General features: G+C 43.8%; 1 protein-coding gene across 5 annotated transcripts in view; it reads left to right on the forward strand.

Annotated features, from left to right (window-relative positions):
* The window catches only part of MTCL1 (microtubule crosslinking factor 1), a 181485-nt gene that overhangs the window by 135029 nt on the left and 32112 nt on the right, over nt 1-14344 (forward strand). For all 5 annotated transcript variants that reach the window (XM_073331570.2, XM_073331571.2, XM_073331573.2 and 2 more), the window contains one exon: nt 4909-5076. In XM_073331570.2, coding sequence (XP_073187671.1) covers nt 4909-5076 — 168 coding nt within the window. The remainder of the gene's footprint in view (nt 1-4908; nt 5077-14344) is intronic.

Here is a 14344-nt window from a genome sequence, read left to right on the forward strand (position 1 = left end):
TTTAACAAGAACATCTGGGGGGGGGGGGTAGGAAAAAACAAGGGGAAATAGGCTACCTTGCATAATGACTTAGCCACTCTCAGTCTCTATTCAAGCCTAAGTTAATTGTATCAAATTTGCAAATGAATTCCAATTCTCCTAATTTTTTTAAAGACCTTGGTCTCACAAACATCTTATCTAAATCCCTTCAAATTTGCTCCACCCCAAAATAATCCCTCTCTGACTACAGACCACAGATGAGGAATTTCAAGCAGAACGGATGTTGAGGAAATTAGAGGGATGTGATCAAAATTGGGTTTATATAGCAAGCTAGTTAGAACTCTAGCTACCATAGAGAATGGCTATATCTAGTCCATAATAGTGACTTTCATACCACTCCTGTAGAGATAGGCATTAGCCCCCTGCTAACCTATATTGTGGCTCCATAGGCTCTTCTCTAGAACAGCTAATTACTTTTTGTTTGTTAAATAAACCTAGTTTTTACATGATTTTATGGTTGAAGTTTTACATGCACAGACATCAGGCAATTCAAAGCTATGATTCCCATGGCAAACACAATCAATTTAAAAATAACATTTCTGTCTGAAATTTGTTACCTATCACAGTTATAGTTTACATCTGAGATCACTAAAACTAAAAGAGATTAGAAAAGTAATATTTTCCCCCAGTTGGTTTATGCAGTGCGTTTAACAGCACTTTGTGAATGGTTATTTTCACTATTTTCCCTGTGCAGTCACTCAGTTTGTGTGAGTCTTTACACTGACACGGGAGGGAAATATTTTTTAAATGTAGGAAAATACGATGGTAAAATCAGGAAAATGTGCAGTGGGACTTGCAGAGAGGCAGGTGTAATGCCCCAAACTACTTTTAACTTTGTGTTAATTGACTAGAAGGGAGCTGTTCAAGGCTCAAATGGCAGCTAGGCCCGTAGTCCAAATGGCAGTTAGGCATCTATATCCCATTGACTTTCAGTTGGAGTTAGGTGCCTAATTGCCATTTGTGCCTTTGAAAATCTCCCCCTCTATTCCTGTTGATGGTGTCTCTATAACTTGGCTCCATTGTACAGGGCCAAATCCTCGACCCATCAATGTGGGGAGGCGACTCAGATAGCCATGAGGAGGTAGGCATGGAGGCTCTTCCAGTTCTTAACCAGGATGAAGGAGGACAATTGAGCTGGGAGGTGTCTTATTTCCTTCTGAGAAATAAGAGGGAAGGAGGAGAGCTTCTGCTGGGGAGGAGAAGTCCTCTAGAGGTTAAATTGTTTCATCATGAATTGTGTATATTTGAGATTCTTTTAGTTGCTTTCACAGTGTGTGTGTTTACCCTATGGCAAGAGGATTGGTGTGTCCTGTAATACAAGGGAGTAGAGAGCCTAATAAAGTTTGGCCTGTGGCTTTGAACTTGTGCTGAATAGTTTTGTAGACTATTTGATGCATATTTGGTGCAGAGGGGAATATTTGGTGCAGAGGAGAAACTCCAGGAGAATGTACTAAGTTCTTTTAGTGCAAATTGCTCATATTTTCCTACTGTTCTTAATTCTTCCCCTTTTCACACCTAGGGTAAGGTAAGTAATCTTTCAGTTAAATTTATAGAGAAACACCTTGTCAGGCCACAGCAGAGAAAAAAATCCTTGTGTAAGAGAGCCTCATAGACTCTTGTGGGGCCAGATTTTCAAGTGCTCAGAACCTAATACTTTCCATTGTGATACTGTGGCCAGATTTTCAAAAGACCCACTTATTTTTGGCATCTAAACAAGAGCTGAGCTCTTCTGAAAATCTGGCCCTCATTGGACAGCAGAATAAAACTCATAGCGGTAACTGTAACATCACATAGACATGTTGATAAATAGGTGATGTTATATGCCGATTCAGCATGTGACAGTATGTAATGTTCTAACCTGCATTAAGTAGCAATGGTCTTAATTCTGTTTCTTTGGGTGTGTCTGTTTTAAACCCTGTGCTATACAGTATTGCATGTAGCAACATTTCATTTCTTCCTTCAGTCCAAATAGATTACTGTTATGTCAATGAGTCACCTGCAGTCATTTCCCCATGTGTATAACATTTTATTTTCTAATAAACCACATGGAACTCCTGGAGGAATTCTGCGCCACTGCGCAATGCAGAATTTTGCAGAAATTAACATGCATGCGGAATTTCCTTTCTCCCACAGAAATGGGCTGCAGTACTGCTGGCCACCACTAGAGACCAGTGGACCCAGTAGAGCCCAGCTTGCACATAGAAGACCCTGCTGGGGGAAAGGGGAGGGACCTACAGGGTTCCTGGCAGCTGCAATTCCCAGCATGCCCTGGAGGAAGGAGAGAGCAGCACGCAGGAAACTCCATGCAAGCCTGGGACCAAGCATCAGGCTGTTTCTCCCTCTGGATTCATGGGCTCGGGGGGGAGGGAGTGTCTGGGCTGAGGGGGCTACGGCTGGGCTGTGGGAGAAAGAAGGGGCAGGTGTCTGGCCTCTAAGGGGTAGGGGGTGTGGATATCTGGGCCAGGGGGGGCCACAACTAGGCTCGGGGGGGCACCGTGGCTGGGCTCGGGGAGGGGTTGTGGGTGTCTGCCATCCCCCCACCCCAGCTGGGCTCTGGGTCGGGGGAAGGGGACAGAGAAACAGGAACTGGGTTGTCATAGGGGTTTCTTTAACTCCCTAATCTTGGGAGAATTTTTGCATGTGTCTGTATTGTTACAGACACACTTGCTGACAGGTATTCTGAAATAAATTACCAAAATATTTGAAATTGGTGTGATTATGTAGTGTTATTTTGACAAATAAAATGTACATAATTTTAAAATATTCTGCACAGAATTTTTATTTTTTTGGCACAGAATGCCCCCAGGAGTAATATGGTTTGGAATACTGTAAACTATAATATTTCTAAGGCTACTTGGCATGTTTGATTAGTTATTACAGTTTGGTTTTCCATGCAAAATTCTGTATATCAAACTACACTGGACAAAGTACTAGAAAATATTATATTGAGAGTAAACCTGCACTGGTGGGGGATGGACTAGCTGATCCAATGGGACTTTTAGCTCTCTAATTTCTGATTCTTGTAAGCCCATGCTACAGAACCATAGAACTGAAGTCTGCAAAATCTGGTGTGAATCTCTATTGTACTGTCTATGCACCAAGGGATCATTAGCAAGATTTTAGCCAGTCCCTAAAGAGAGCTAAATGAGATTTACATGATATGGCACTTCTGGTTTTCCAAGCTACTTTTTGCAATGAGCATTTAATTTTAGATCAATAATTGCAAATGATTATGGGAAAAAATTATTTATATTGGCTTTCATGGGTCCCAACCAAACAACAGTGGCTGAACAACCTTGAACTTCGGGGGTTGTTTAAAATCCAAGCCCAGATCTGGAATTTTCAGATGGCCACTATCTTTATAATGGGACAGACCAGTTTCTCAGATACAATCGGACCTAGACTTTGGGGTGTTACAAATGTAGATCTGAATTTTGCAGTGTGAATTCTTTCTGTCTCTTGTTTAAATTGCTGCAAGCATCAATTGCCCCCATCTGAAAATAAACCCCATATTTGGACTTCATCGGGGACCAGATCAGAAGACGAGGTAGAAGCCAGAAAGTGACAAAGTTAGTGAGAAAACAGAAAGAATTAGTCAAGCATCTGTCCATCAAATCAGCTAATTTAAGTCTTCTCAAGGTAGCAGTGTTAACTTACACATTAACGAAATCCCACTGAATAATTTGTAATGAATTTATTCAACGAGTTTTCCAACTTTTTCTGTTCATAAATTGTCTGCTAACAGATTGTAATTTTCTTAAAGGTCATTGTTATTCAGAATAATTTGTTGAGTAGATTCTGTGCATAATTCTTGGTCTATAGCTCATTTGTGAGACGTTTATTTTAAAAATTTGATTGGAGCTTTGATTCGTCACATAAATCACATTATACATTTCTGTTCCTTAATTGGAAGAGTGCAACTATTAGAAACAGGTTTTGAGGGATTACTTTTGATTTATTGACTGACTGAATATGAGCTTTTCACAAATATTCTACAATATTTTGCTTAAAATTCACTGCATGCGCTGTTCACTGGAATAGTTGCAGAAAGCAAACAGCAAAAGGCTCATCAGTGTTGACAAAACGTGTGTGCCCAGCTCTCAGGTTAACCCTGAACTAAACTTTTACTTTGCCTGGTTTCTGCCTAACACTGTATCTGTCATAGAACATTTTAAATGCAGCAAAAATATTCCCACTGTTTGGACAGGGATTGGCTCTCTGATCATATGCGGAAAGAGGAAAAGTAGACCCCATAGCATACTTGCTTCCAAAACAGACTGCGCCCATACGCAACGCCATCCTATACAGAAGTGCACAGGGTTGAGGGTACCTCTGAAGAGCAGAATAATTAATCACTCTGCATCTAAACAATGCTGCTCTGCTCAAAATGGAGACTTTCAAACATTGTCTGTAATGCCAAAGCATCAGAAATGGATCCTTTATCATCTTCTGTAATTTACACATAACTTGAGTTTTGGTGCTCAGCAGAAGACTGTATGAGACACACAGTTGCACATGTAAGATCAGAAATGATTTCTTGGCTTAAAATTAGAAACTTAAGAGCCACAGAAGTTATAATTTATGGCCTCTATCCTGAGAGGTGCTGAGTACCTCCTTCAAGATGCTGTGCGTGCCCTCAAATCCCATGAAAGATGCTGAGCACCCTGCAGGATCAGATCCTTTGAACACTGACACTTCATAGCGACTATGTACAAACATTCCTCTTTAGGTTTTTTTGTAAGATGCTTATGTCACTTCTTACCCTATATGTCTGATCCTTTTCTCCTTCATGCTGTTGACAAGAATGTGAGCATTTTCCCTCTGAAGAAGAGGGAGAATTAATAATGATTTTGGTTTTTGTTCCTGCAGGCAAGTGAAAACCGGAGGCTCTTAAATGCTCTGAAAACCTTGTTAGACGACTTCCGTTCTGAGCTCCGGGATGATGAACGAGAGCGACATGGGCTCCAGCACCAGTATGCCACAGACAAGGCAGCTTGGGAGGTGGAATGGACTGAGCTGAAGTGTCGTCTGGAACAGGTACCGTACGCAAGCTCTGTGCCAAAAGACACGTGATTTTTCATTTAAAGGCCTGATTCCCAACCTGGTTTGGAGCTAAGTGAAAGTAATTGACGAGAATTGGTTTTAATCACTTACTGGAATAAGAAATCCATGAGAGTCACATAAGGGATCATATTTATTTATTTTATGCCAGGTTCCTGCAGCCTACCTCACCTGAGTAGTGCCTTACTCCATGAGTAGCCCCATTGACTTCAGTTACATCAGGGTGACTATTAATGGAGTAAGCTACTATTCAGAGTGATCAAGGGTAGAGGAATCTGGCCCTTTATTTTATTATAAGAGTGGGCTGGTAATTGCTCAGCAAAGGGCACGAAATGTGTGGGTGTCTGTATCTGATCGGTGTATGGATAAGAAAACGTTTCTTGATATTCTGGTGTTTCCCTAATAATTTCTCATTCACTCAAGTAACTAGGCCATGATGCTAGTTCGGTGCCTCAGAATGGTACATCAATAACTGCTGCACTAGATGCTTTCTGAAAAGAAAACAGCCCATTAATAATATTAAGCCATCAGATCAGGAGGTTAATGTTTAAACCAGCAAGTCAGAGTCGCTGGATGATGCTGTGTTGTGTCCAGTTGAAAGGGAAGCTTTATCTGCCTGTTGTTGTAGGCTATTATTAGAATCATATATATCACTTCATATGCCTGGTGCTGCAGTGCTATGTATTGCTGATCACAGGAGGTGCTCGTGTTTTCTGTGGTGGTATAAAAACAAGCCAGCAGAAAACCACTAGGATCCATTTCTGATTCTGATGGACTAAAGTATTAGTGTATGGCATTGAAGGGGCAAAATTGAGTGTTTAGGTCCTGTAAGAAAGATTTGTAGCTTTGTATTATCTATAAAAAGTTGTGTAGCTTTAAATCATCTGTGGAAAGCAGATATAATAAAAATATTCACTACACAGGTGACACATTTTAGAGGATTTACTGTACATCAGAGCACTGTCAAGAGACTCAGTCTGACTCACAGCATTCAGACCTGAACGCTCCTTTCCCAGTTTGTATGCTAGAGGGTTTTCTCTGAGTACAGGAGTAGCTTTTATTTATATGTAGTGGAATTGAAATCCGTTTTCTGATCAAATGCTTATAAGTGTACACAAATGTTCTGATAATTGATTGTTTATTTTAAAAAAAAACACCCTTGATGGCAGGTTTTTCTTAAATTAACCTTTAAATGGGAGTAAAGAACAAAACATAAGAAAAGAGGCAAACTGCAGTTGTTAGCATGGAGTTTGTGTGCATTCGTGTTTTTGTGGATGTGTGCATTTGTCATTCAGATAGAAAAGTAGTCAGCACCATGATTGGCATAAGTGGGTGGAGGAGTGTTGCTCACTACACACTGACACAGGAAAAAATAGATTTCAGTCTTTAGCACCCTTCAAACTAGTGGTTATATCAGGCTCAGTAAGATCCCTCTTGCTAACTTTATCATTGTGTGATCCTACTGGTAATATTTCCTGTCACATGGCAGTTGTTGGGTGGTGATTGGTTCTCTTGTCTCCCTTCCTCCTCCTCCCCCCCGCACTTCCCAAAATCAATGCAAAGAATAAAACGGATCAGCATGTGTCAAGGTTCCTCCCCCACTCTGAACTCTAGGGTACAGATGTGGGGACCTGCATGAAAAACCTCCTAAGCTTATCTTTACCAGCTTAGGTCAAAACTTCCCCAAGGTACAAAATATTACCCCCGTTATCCTTAGACTGGCCGCTACCACCACCAAACTAATACTGGTTACTGGGGAAGAGCTGTTTGGACGCGTCCTTCCCCCCAAAATACTTCCCAAAACCTTGCACCCCACTTCCTGGACAAGGTTTGGTAAAAAGCCTCACCAATTTGCCTAGGTGACTACAGACCCAGACCCTTGGATCTTAAGAACAATGAACAATCCTCCCAACACTTGCACCCCCCCTTTCCTGGGAAATGTTGGATAAAAAGCCTCACCAATTTGCATAGGTGACCACAAACCCAAACCCTTGGATCTGAGAACAATGAAAAAGCATTCAGTGTTTTACAAGAAGACCTTTAATTAAAAAATAGAAGTAAATAGAAATAAAGAAATCCCCCCTGTAAAATCAGGATGGTATATATCTTACAGGGTAATTAGATTCAAAAACATAGAGAACCCCTCTAGGCAAAACCTTAAGTTACAAAAAAGATACACAGACAGAAATAGTTATTCTATTCAGCACAATTCTTTTCTCAGCCATTTAAAGAAATCATAATCTAACACATACCTAGCTAGATTACTTACTAAAAGTTCTAAGACTCCATTCCTGTTCTGTCCCCGGCCAAGACGACTACAGACAGACACAGACCCTTTGTTTCTCTCCCTCCTCCCAGCTTTTGAAAGTATCTTGTCTCCTCATTGGTCATTTTGGTCAGGTGCCAGCGAGGTTACCTTTAGCTTCTTAACCCTTTACAGGTGAGAGGAGCTTTCCCCTGGCCAGGAGGGATTTCAAAGGGGTTTACCCTTCCCTTTATATTTATGACACGCCCCCCAAATCTCAGCTAGGGTGAAACACTGGCTGGGATTTCTTCCTGGAGCTCTAGGAAAACAGAGTTAATAAGACACATGCATCTCTAAATATACTACCAAGTACATAAAGACTAACAATATTTTCCACATCTCAAGGACGATTTTAACCAGTTGATTCTGGGAAACTTTCACGGGAGAGTGCATCAGCCACTTTGTTAGAAGCTCATGAGATGTGTTGGATGACGAAATCAAAATCTTGGAGAGCTAAACTCCACCGAAGAAGTTTTTTGTTAGTTTCTTTGACGGTGTGAAGCCACTTTAGTGCAGCATGGTCGGTTTGCAGGTGGAAACGCTGTCCCCAAACATATGGGCGTAGCTTTTCCAGAGCGTAGACAATGGCATAACATTCTTTTTCAGTGACTGACCAGTTGCTTTCCCTCTCAGACAGTTTTTTGCTGAGAAACACTACAGGGTGGAATTCTTGATCAGGTCCTTTCTGCATTAAAACTGCTCCCACACCACGCTCGGATGCATCTGTGGTTACTAGGAACGGTTTGTCAAAGTCTGGGGCCCTTAGTACAGGGTCAGACATGAGTGTCGCTTTAAGCTTGTTAAAGGCCTTCTGACACTTTCCGGTCCACTGAACAGCATTTGGCTGTTTCTTTTTGGTTAGGTCTGTCAGTGGGGCAGCGATTTGGCTGTAGTGCGGTACAAATCGTCTGTAATAACCGGCCAAGCCTAAGAAGGATTGAACCTGTTTCTTTGACTTTGGGACAGGCCACTTTTGGATAGCATCCACTTTGGCCTGTAGGGGGCTGATAGTTCCTTGACCCACCTGGTGTCCAAGGTAAGTCACTCTGTTTAGGCCTATTTGACACTTCTTAGCCTTAACAGTTAGTCCTGCCTCCCTTATGCGCTCAAGGACTTTTTGTAGATGTTCCAGGTGGTCTGCCCAGGAATCCGAAAATATGGCCACATCGTCAAGGTAGGCGACTGCATATTCTCCTAATCCCGCTAGGAGACCATCTACAAGTCTTTGGAAAGTGGCGGGTGCATTTCGCAGCCCGAAAGGGAGTACATTAAATTCATACAGCCCGAGATGTGTGATGAAGGCTGACCTTTCCTTGGCAGATTCATCTAGCGGTACCTGCCAGTACCCCTTGGTTAAGTCCAAGGTAGAGATGAACTGGGCCCTTCCCAGTTTCTCTAATAGTTCATCTGTGCGTGGCATGGGATAGTTGTCTGGGCGAGTTACAGCATTTAGCTTACGGTAGTCCACGCAAAAACGTATTTCCCCATCTGGTTTGGGAACTAGAACCACTGGAGATGCCCATGCACTTTCAGAGGGGCGGATTACACCCATCTGTAACATATCCTGGATCTCCCGTTCTATAGCAGTTTTAGCTTGAGGAGACACCCGGTAAGGTTGGACCCTAATTGGGTGAGCATTACCTGTGTCAATGGAGTGGTATGCCCGTTCAGTCAGTCCTGGGGTGGCTGAGAACGTTGGCGCGTAGCTAGTGCACAGCTCCTGGATCTGCTGTCGCTGCATACGCCCAAGGGTCATGGAGAGGTTCACCTCTTCCACACCACCAGCACATTTCCCTTCGTAGTAGACACCTTCAGGCCACTCAGCGTCGTCTCCTCCCTGGGCTGTAAACTGACAAACCTTTAATTCTCTGGAATAAAAGGGCTTTAGAGAATTAATATGATACACCTTAGGCTTTCGGTTGGAGGTGGGGAATGCTATGAGATAATTAACAGCTCCCAGGCGCTCCTGGACCACGAATGGCCCTTCCCACGATGCTTCCATTTTATGGGCCTGGAGTGCCTTTAAGACCATGACCTGGTCTCCTACTTTGAAGGAACGCTCTCTGGCATGTTTATCATACCAGGCTTTTTGCTCTTTTTGAGCATCCTGTAAGTTTTCTCTAGCAAGGGCTAAAGAGGTTCGGAGGGTGTTTTGTAGGTTGGTTACAAAGTCCAGAATGTTAGTTCCTGGAGAAGGTGTAAATCCCTCCCATTGCTGCTTCACCAACTGCAATGGCCCCTTAACCTCACGGCCATATACAAGTTCAAATGGGGAAAACCCTAAACTGGGATGTGGTACAGCTCTGTAGGCAAAGAGCAACTGCTGCAATACTAGGTCCCAATCATTGGAGTGCTCATTTACGAATTTACGTATCATGGCCCCCAAAGTTCCATTAAACTTCTCCACCATGCCATTTGTTTGATGATGGTAAGGAGTGGCAACCAAGTGATTTACCCCATGAGCTTCCCAAAGGTTTTTCATAGTTCCTGCCAGGAAATTAGTCCCTGCATCTGTGAGGATGTCGGAGGGCCAACCTACCCTGGCAAAAATGTCTGCTAGTGCCTGGCACACACTTTTAGCCCTGGTGTTGCTTAGAGCTACTGCTTCCGGCCATCGGGTGGCAAAATCCATGAAAGTCAGTATGTACTGCTTTCCTCTGGGTGTCTTTTTCGGAAAAGGACCCAGAATATCCACAGCTACTCGCTGAAATGGAACTTCAATGATGGGGAGTGGCTGGAGAGGAGCTTTGACCTGGTCTTGGGGTTTTCCCACTCTTTGGCACACCTCACAAGACTGGACATAGGTAGAAACATCCTTGCCCATTCCCTCCCAGTGGAATGACCCCCCCAAACGGTCTTTGGTCCTGTTCACCCCAGCATGGCCACTAGGGTGATCATGGGCTAAGCTCAAGAGCTTGGCCCGGTATTTAGTTGGAACTACCAACTGTCTCTGAGGATGCCAGTCTTCCTGGTGTCCCCCAGAAAGAGTTTCCTTGTATAAAAGTCCTCTTTCTACAACAAACCTGGATCGATTAGAAGAGCTGAGAGGCGGTGGGTTGCTCCGTGCCGCCGTCCAAGCTCTCTGGAGGCTTTCATCTGCTTCCTGTTCGGTCTGGAACTGTTCCCTTGATGCTGGAGACATCAGTTCCTCATGGGATTGTGGACCTAGGCTTGGTCCCTCTGGAAGCGAGATAGGGGATGGAGCTGTTTCTGTTGACTGTGAACCGCTCTCCGCTGGTGCACTATGTTGGGATTCAGGCTCCGGCTGAGCCTCTTGTGTAGGGTTATCGGCTGCTGCCAGTTCAGGTTCGGTGGGGCCCTCTGGTGTTGAGGTTGCAAGTACTGGATTCAGTGCTGACACGGGGTCTGGTGTTGGTTGTTCGGCTGGTTCCGGTTCTGGGACTGGTTCCGTCTGGGTCTCTGGGACTGGATCCACTACTGCTGTTGCAGACATTGGCCTGGGGTCCAGGTCCATCACCTCTGACTGGGTCCTGATAGAAGTTTCCGGAACAGAGCTAGGCCTCACGGCTTGTTTAGCCTGGTTGCGGGTGACCATTCCCACCCTCTTGGCCTGCTTCACATGATTGGCCAAGTCTTCCCCCAACAGCATGGGGATGGGATAATCATCATAGACTGCAAAAGTCCACATTCCTGACCAGCCCTTGTACTGGACAGGCAACTTGGCTGTAGGCAAATTGAAAGAGTTGGACTTGAAGGGTTGAATCGTCACTTGGATCTCTGGGTTGATTAAATTGGGGTCCACTAAGGAAGCATGGATAGCTGACACTTGTGCTCCGGTGTCCCTCCACGCGGTGACCTTCTTCCCACCCACACTCACAGTTTCCCTCCGCTCCAAGGGTATCTGGGAGGTATCTGGGCCTGTGGACCTCTGGTGTGATTCCGGTGCAATGAACTGTAATCTGTTGGGGTTCTTGGGGCAGTTGGCCTTTACATGCCCCAGCTCGTTACACTTAAAACATCGTCCAGCTGACGGGTCACTGGGGCGAGGAGGGTTGCTGGAGAACGGGGTGGTGGGACGATAAGGGGTCTGGAGGGTTCTTTGGGAGGTAGGTGGGGCTTTGGGCGGCCCCCGGTAATAGGGTGTGGTCTGGGGTGGTCCCTTCTGGTCTCCGCTCCAACTGCGACCAGTTTTCTTCTTCTCTGCCACCTCCACCCATCTGGCTCCAATCTCTCCTGCCTCAATTACAGTTTTGGGTTTCCCATCTAGGATGTATCTTTCTATTTCCTCAGGAACACCCTCTAAGAATTGTTCCATTTGCATTAGGAAGGGCAAATTTACTGGAGATTCAACACTTGCTCCTGATATCCAGGCATCCCAATGTTTTACAATGTGGTAGGCATGTCGGGTAAATGACATGTCTGGTTTCCACCTTAGGGCTCTGAACCTCCGACGAGACTGCTCGGGTGTTATCCCCATTCTGACTCTCGCCTTGGATTTAAACAGTTCATACTTGTTCATGTGTTCTTTAGGCATTTCAGCTGCCACCTCAGCTAAGGGTCCACTGAGCTGCGGCCTCAGCTCTACCATGTATTGGTCAGTACAGATGTTGTACCCAAGGCAGGCCCTTTCGAAGTTTTCTAAGAAGGCCTCAGTATCATCACCTGCCTTGTAGGTGGGGAACTTTCTGGGATGGGAAGTGGTACCTGGAGAAGGATTGCTAGGGTTTGTTGGTATATTCTGCTGGGCCTTTATCCTCTCCATCTCCTCCACATGCTTCCTCTCTTTTTCCTTCTCCTCCTCCACATGCTTCCTCTCTTCTTCCTTCTCCTCCCTTCTTCAGCCGCATGAGTTCTATCTGTCTTTCATGTTCCCTTTGTTTTTCCTCAGCCTGAAATTTGGCTAATTCCAGCTGTAGTCGAGCTGAGGATTTGGCCATTCTAACCTCTCTGTTTTTAACTAACTTTACACCCGAGGTTTAGAAATAAACAAACAAAACTTGGCTGTAAAATTTTGCTGTGCTGGAATAGAATACCTATTCTCTGATAGTGATTGTCAGCCTACAGAAAAAGACAATTCCCTTGTCTCTGCTCTGGGCCCAAATTAAAGCAAAAAACCTCCAACTACTTGGAAACCTGCTTACCCAGCCCAAAGAAGAAAAAAAATTTCTTTTCAAACCTGTGCTCCTTGTAAAACAAAAAAAAAAATCAAAATCCTAAAAAAAACCCTGCCACTTTTGTCTCCAGGCAAATGGGTAGAGCACACACCCCCTATTTACTTTTAGGAAGAAAAGAAAAAAAACCAAAAACCTCTGGGTTGGAAGACTGTGAATTTCCCTGCAGGAGTTAAGTACCCTGCCTCCAGGCAAAGAAAACCTGCAATTCACAAGATAATCCCCTTTTGTCTCTGCTTGGCCACAAAGCAGAGAGAAACCAAGCTGCTTTCAGTTTCAAAGCTGCCTTCTGGACTTCCTAAAAATTCCTTTTTAAAATCTGTATTTCTAGTTCAAAAAATCTCAACTGGATCTCAAAATGATTTCAGGTTAATCCCACCACTGTGCCACCATGTCAAGGTTCCTCCCCCACTCTGAACTCTAGGGTACAGATGTGGGGACCTGCATGAAAAACCTCCTAAGCTTATCTTTACCAGCTTAGGTCAAAACTTCCCCAAGGTACAAAATATTCCACCCGTTGTCCTTGGACTGGCCGCTACCACCACCAAACTAATACTGGTTACTGGGGAAGAGCTGTTTGGACGCGTCCTTCCCCCCAAAATACTTCCCAAAACCTTGCACCCCACTTCCTGGACAAGGTTTGGTAAAAAGCCTCACCAATTTGCCTAGGTGACTACAGACCCAGACCCTTGGATCTTAAGAACAATGAACAATCCTCCCAACACTTGCACCCCCCCTTTCCTGGGAAATGTTGGATAAAAAGCCTCAGCAATTTGCATAGGTGACCACAAACCCAAACCCTTGGATCTGAGAACAATGAAAAAGCATTCAGTGTTTTACAAGAAGACTTTTAATTAAAAAATAGAAGTAAATAGAAATAAAGAAATCCCCCCTGTAAAATCAGGATGGTATATATCTTACAGGGTAATTAGATTCAAAAACATAGAGAACCCCTCTAGGCAAAACCTTAAGTTACAAAAAAGATACACAGACAGAAATAGTTATTCTATTCAGCACAATTCTTTTCTCAGCCATTTAAAGAAATCATAATCTAACACATACCTAGCTAGATTACTTACTAAAAGTTCTAAGACTCCATTCCTGTTCTGTCCCCGGCCAAGACGACTACAGACAGACACAGACCCTTTGTTTCTCTCCCTCCTCCCAGCTTTTGAAAGTATCTTGTCTCCTCATTGGTCATTTTGGTCAGGTGCCAGCGAGGTTACCTTTAGCTTCTTAACCCTTTACAGGTGAGAGGAGCTTTCCCCTGGCCAGGAGGGATTTCAAAGGGGTTTACCCTTCCCTTTATATTTATGACAGCATGTAACACACGGAGATCATCTCTTACCAATATCTGAGTGATATCTGCACATCATGATAAAGACAAGCCCACTAATGAAATATCAATAAAGATACCACATAAATCATCGGAATGTCAATTATGATAGTCCCAATGATCATCCCATTGCGATATAACACATGTACTCTCAACCACAAGGAAGACAGAAATAACAAAACATAACACTAGCAGTTCAAAAACCAAAACATTCTCTGTAGGTTCATTCTCAAAATCAGTGGAAGAGGAACTGGTGAATGACTTATGCCAAGTATCAGCTTTGAGTAGTTGCGGTAATATCATTTCATATTCTGTGAAAACGTGGAATAATAAAAACTTGAATCAATCAATCCAGGTCAGTCACGTCAATCATGGTTCAACCTACCATGTCATGGTGATGGGAGGCACCATCTTACCTGTTATAAAGAGTAGGGGTTACCATAAGGGGGAATGAGGAGTGCAGCTCCCCCT

The sequence above is a fragment of the Lepidochelys kempii genome, chromosome 2 (assembly GCF_965140285.1).
Source record: "Lepidochelys kempii isolate rLepKem1 chromosome 2, rLepKem1.hap1, whole genome shotgun sequence".
Classification (NCBI taxonomy): Eukaryota; Metazoa; Chordata; order Testudines; family Cheloniidae; genus Lepidochelys; species Lepidochelys kempii.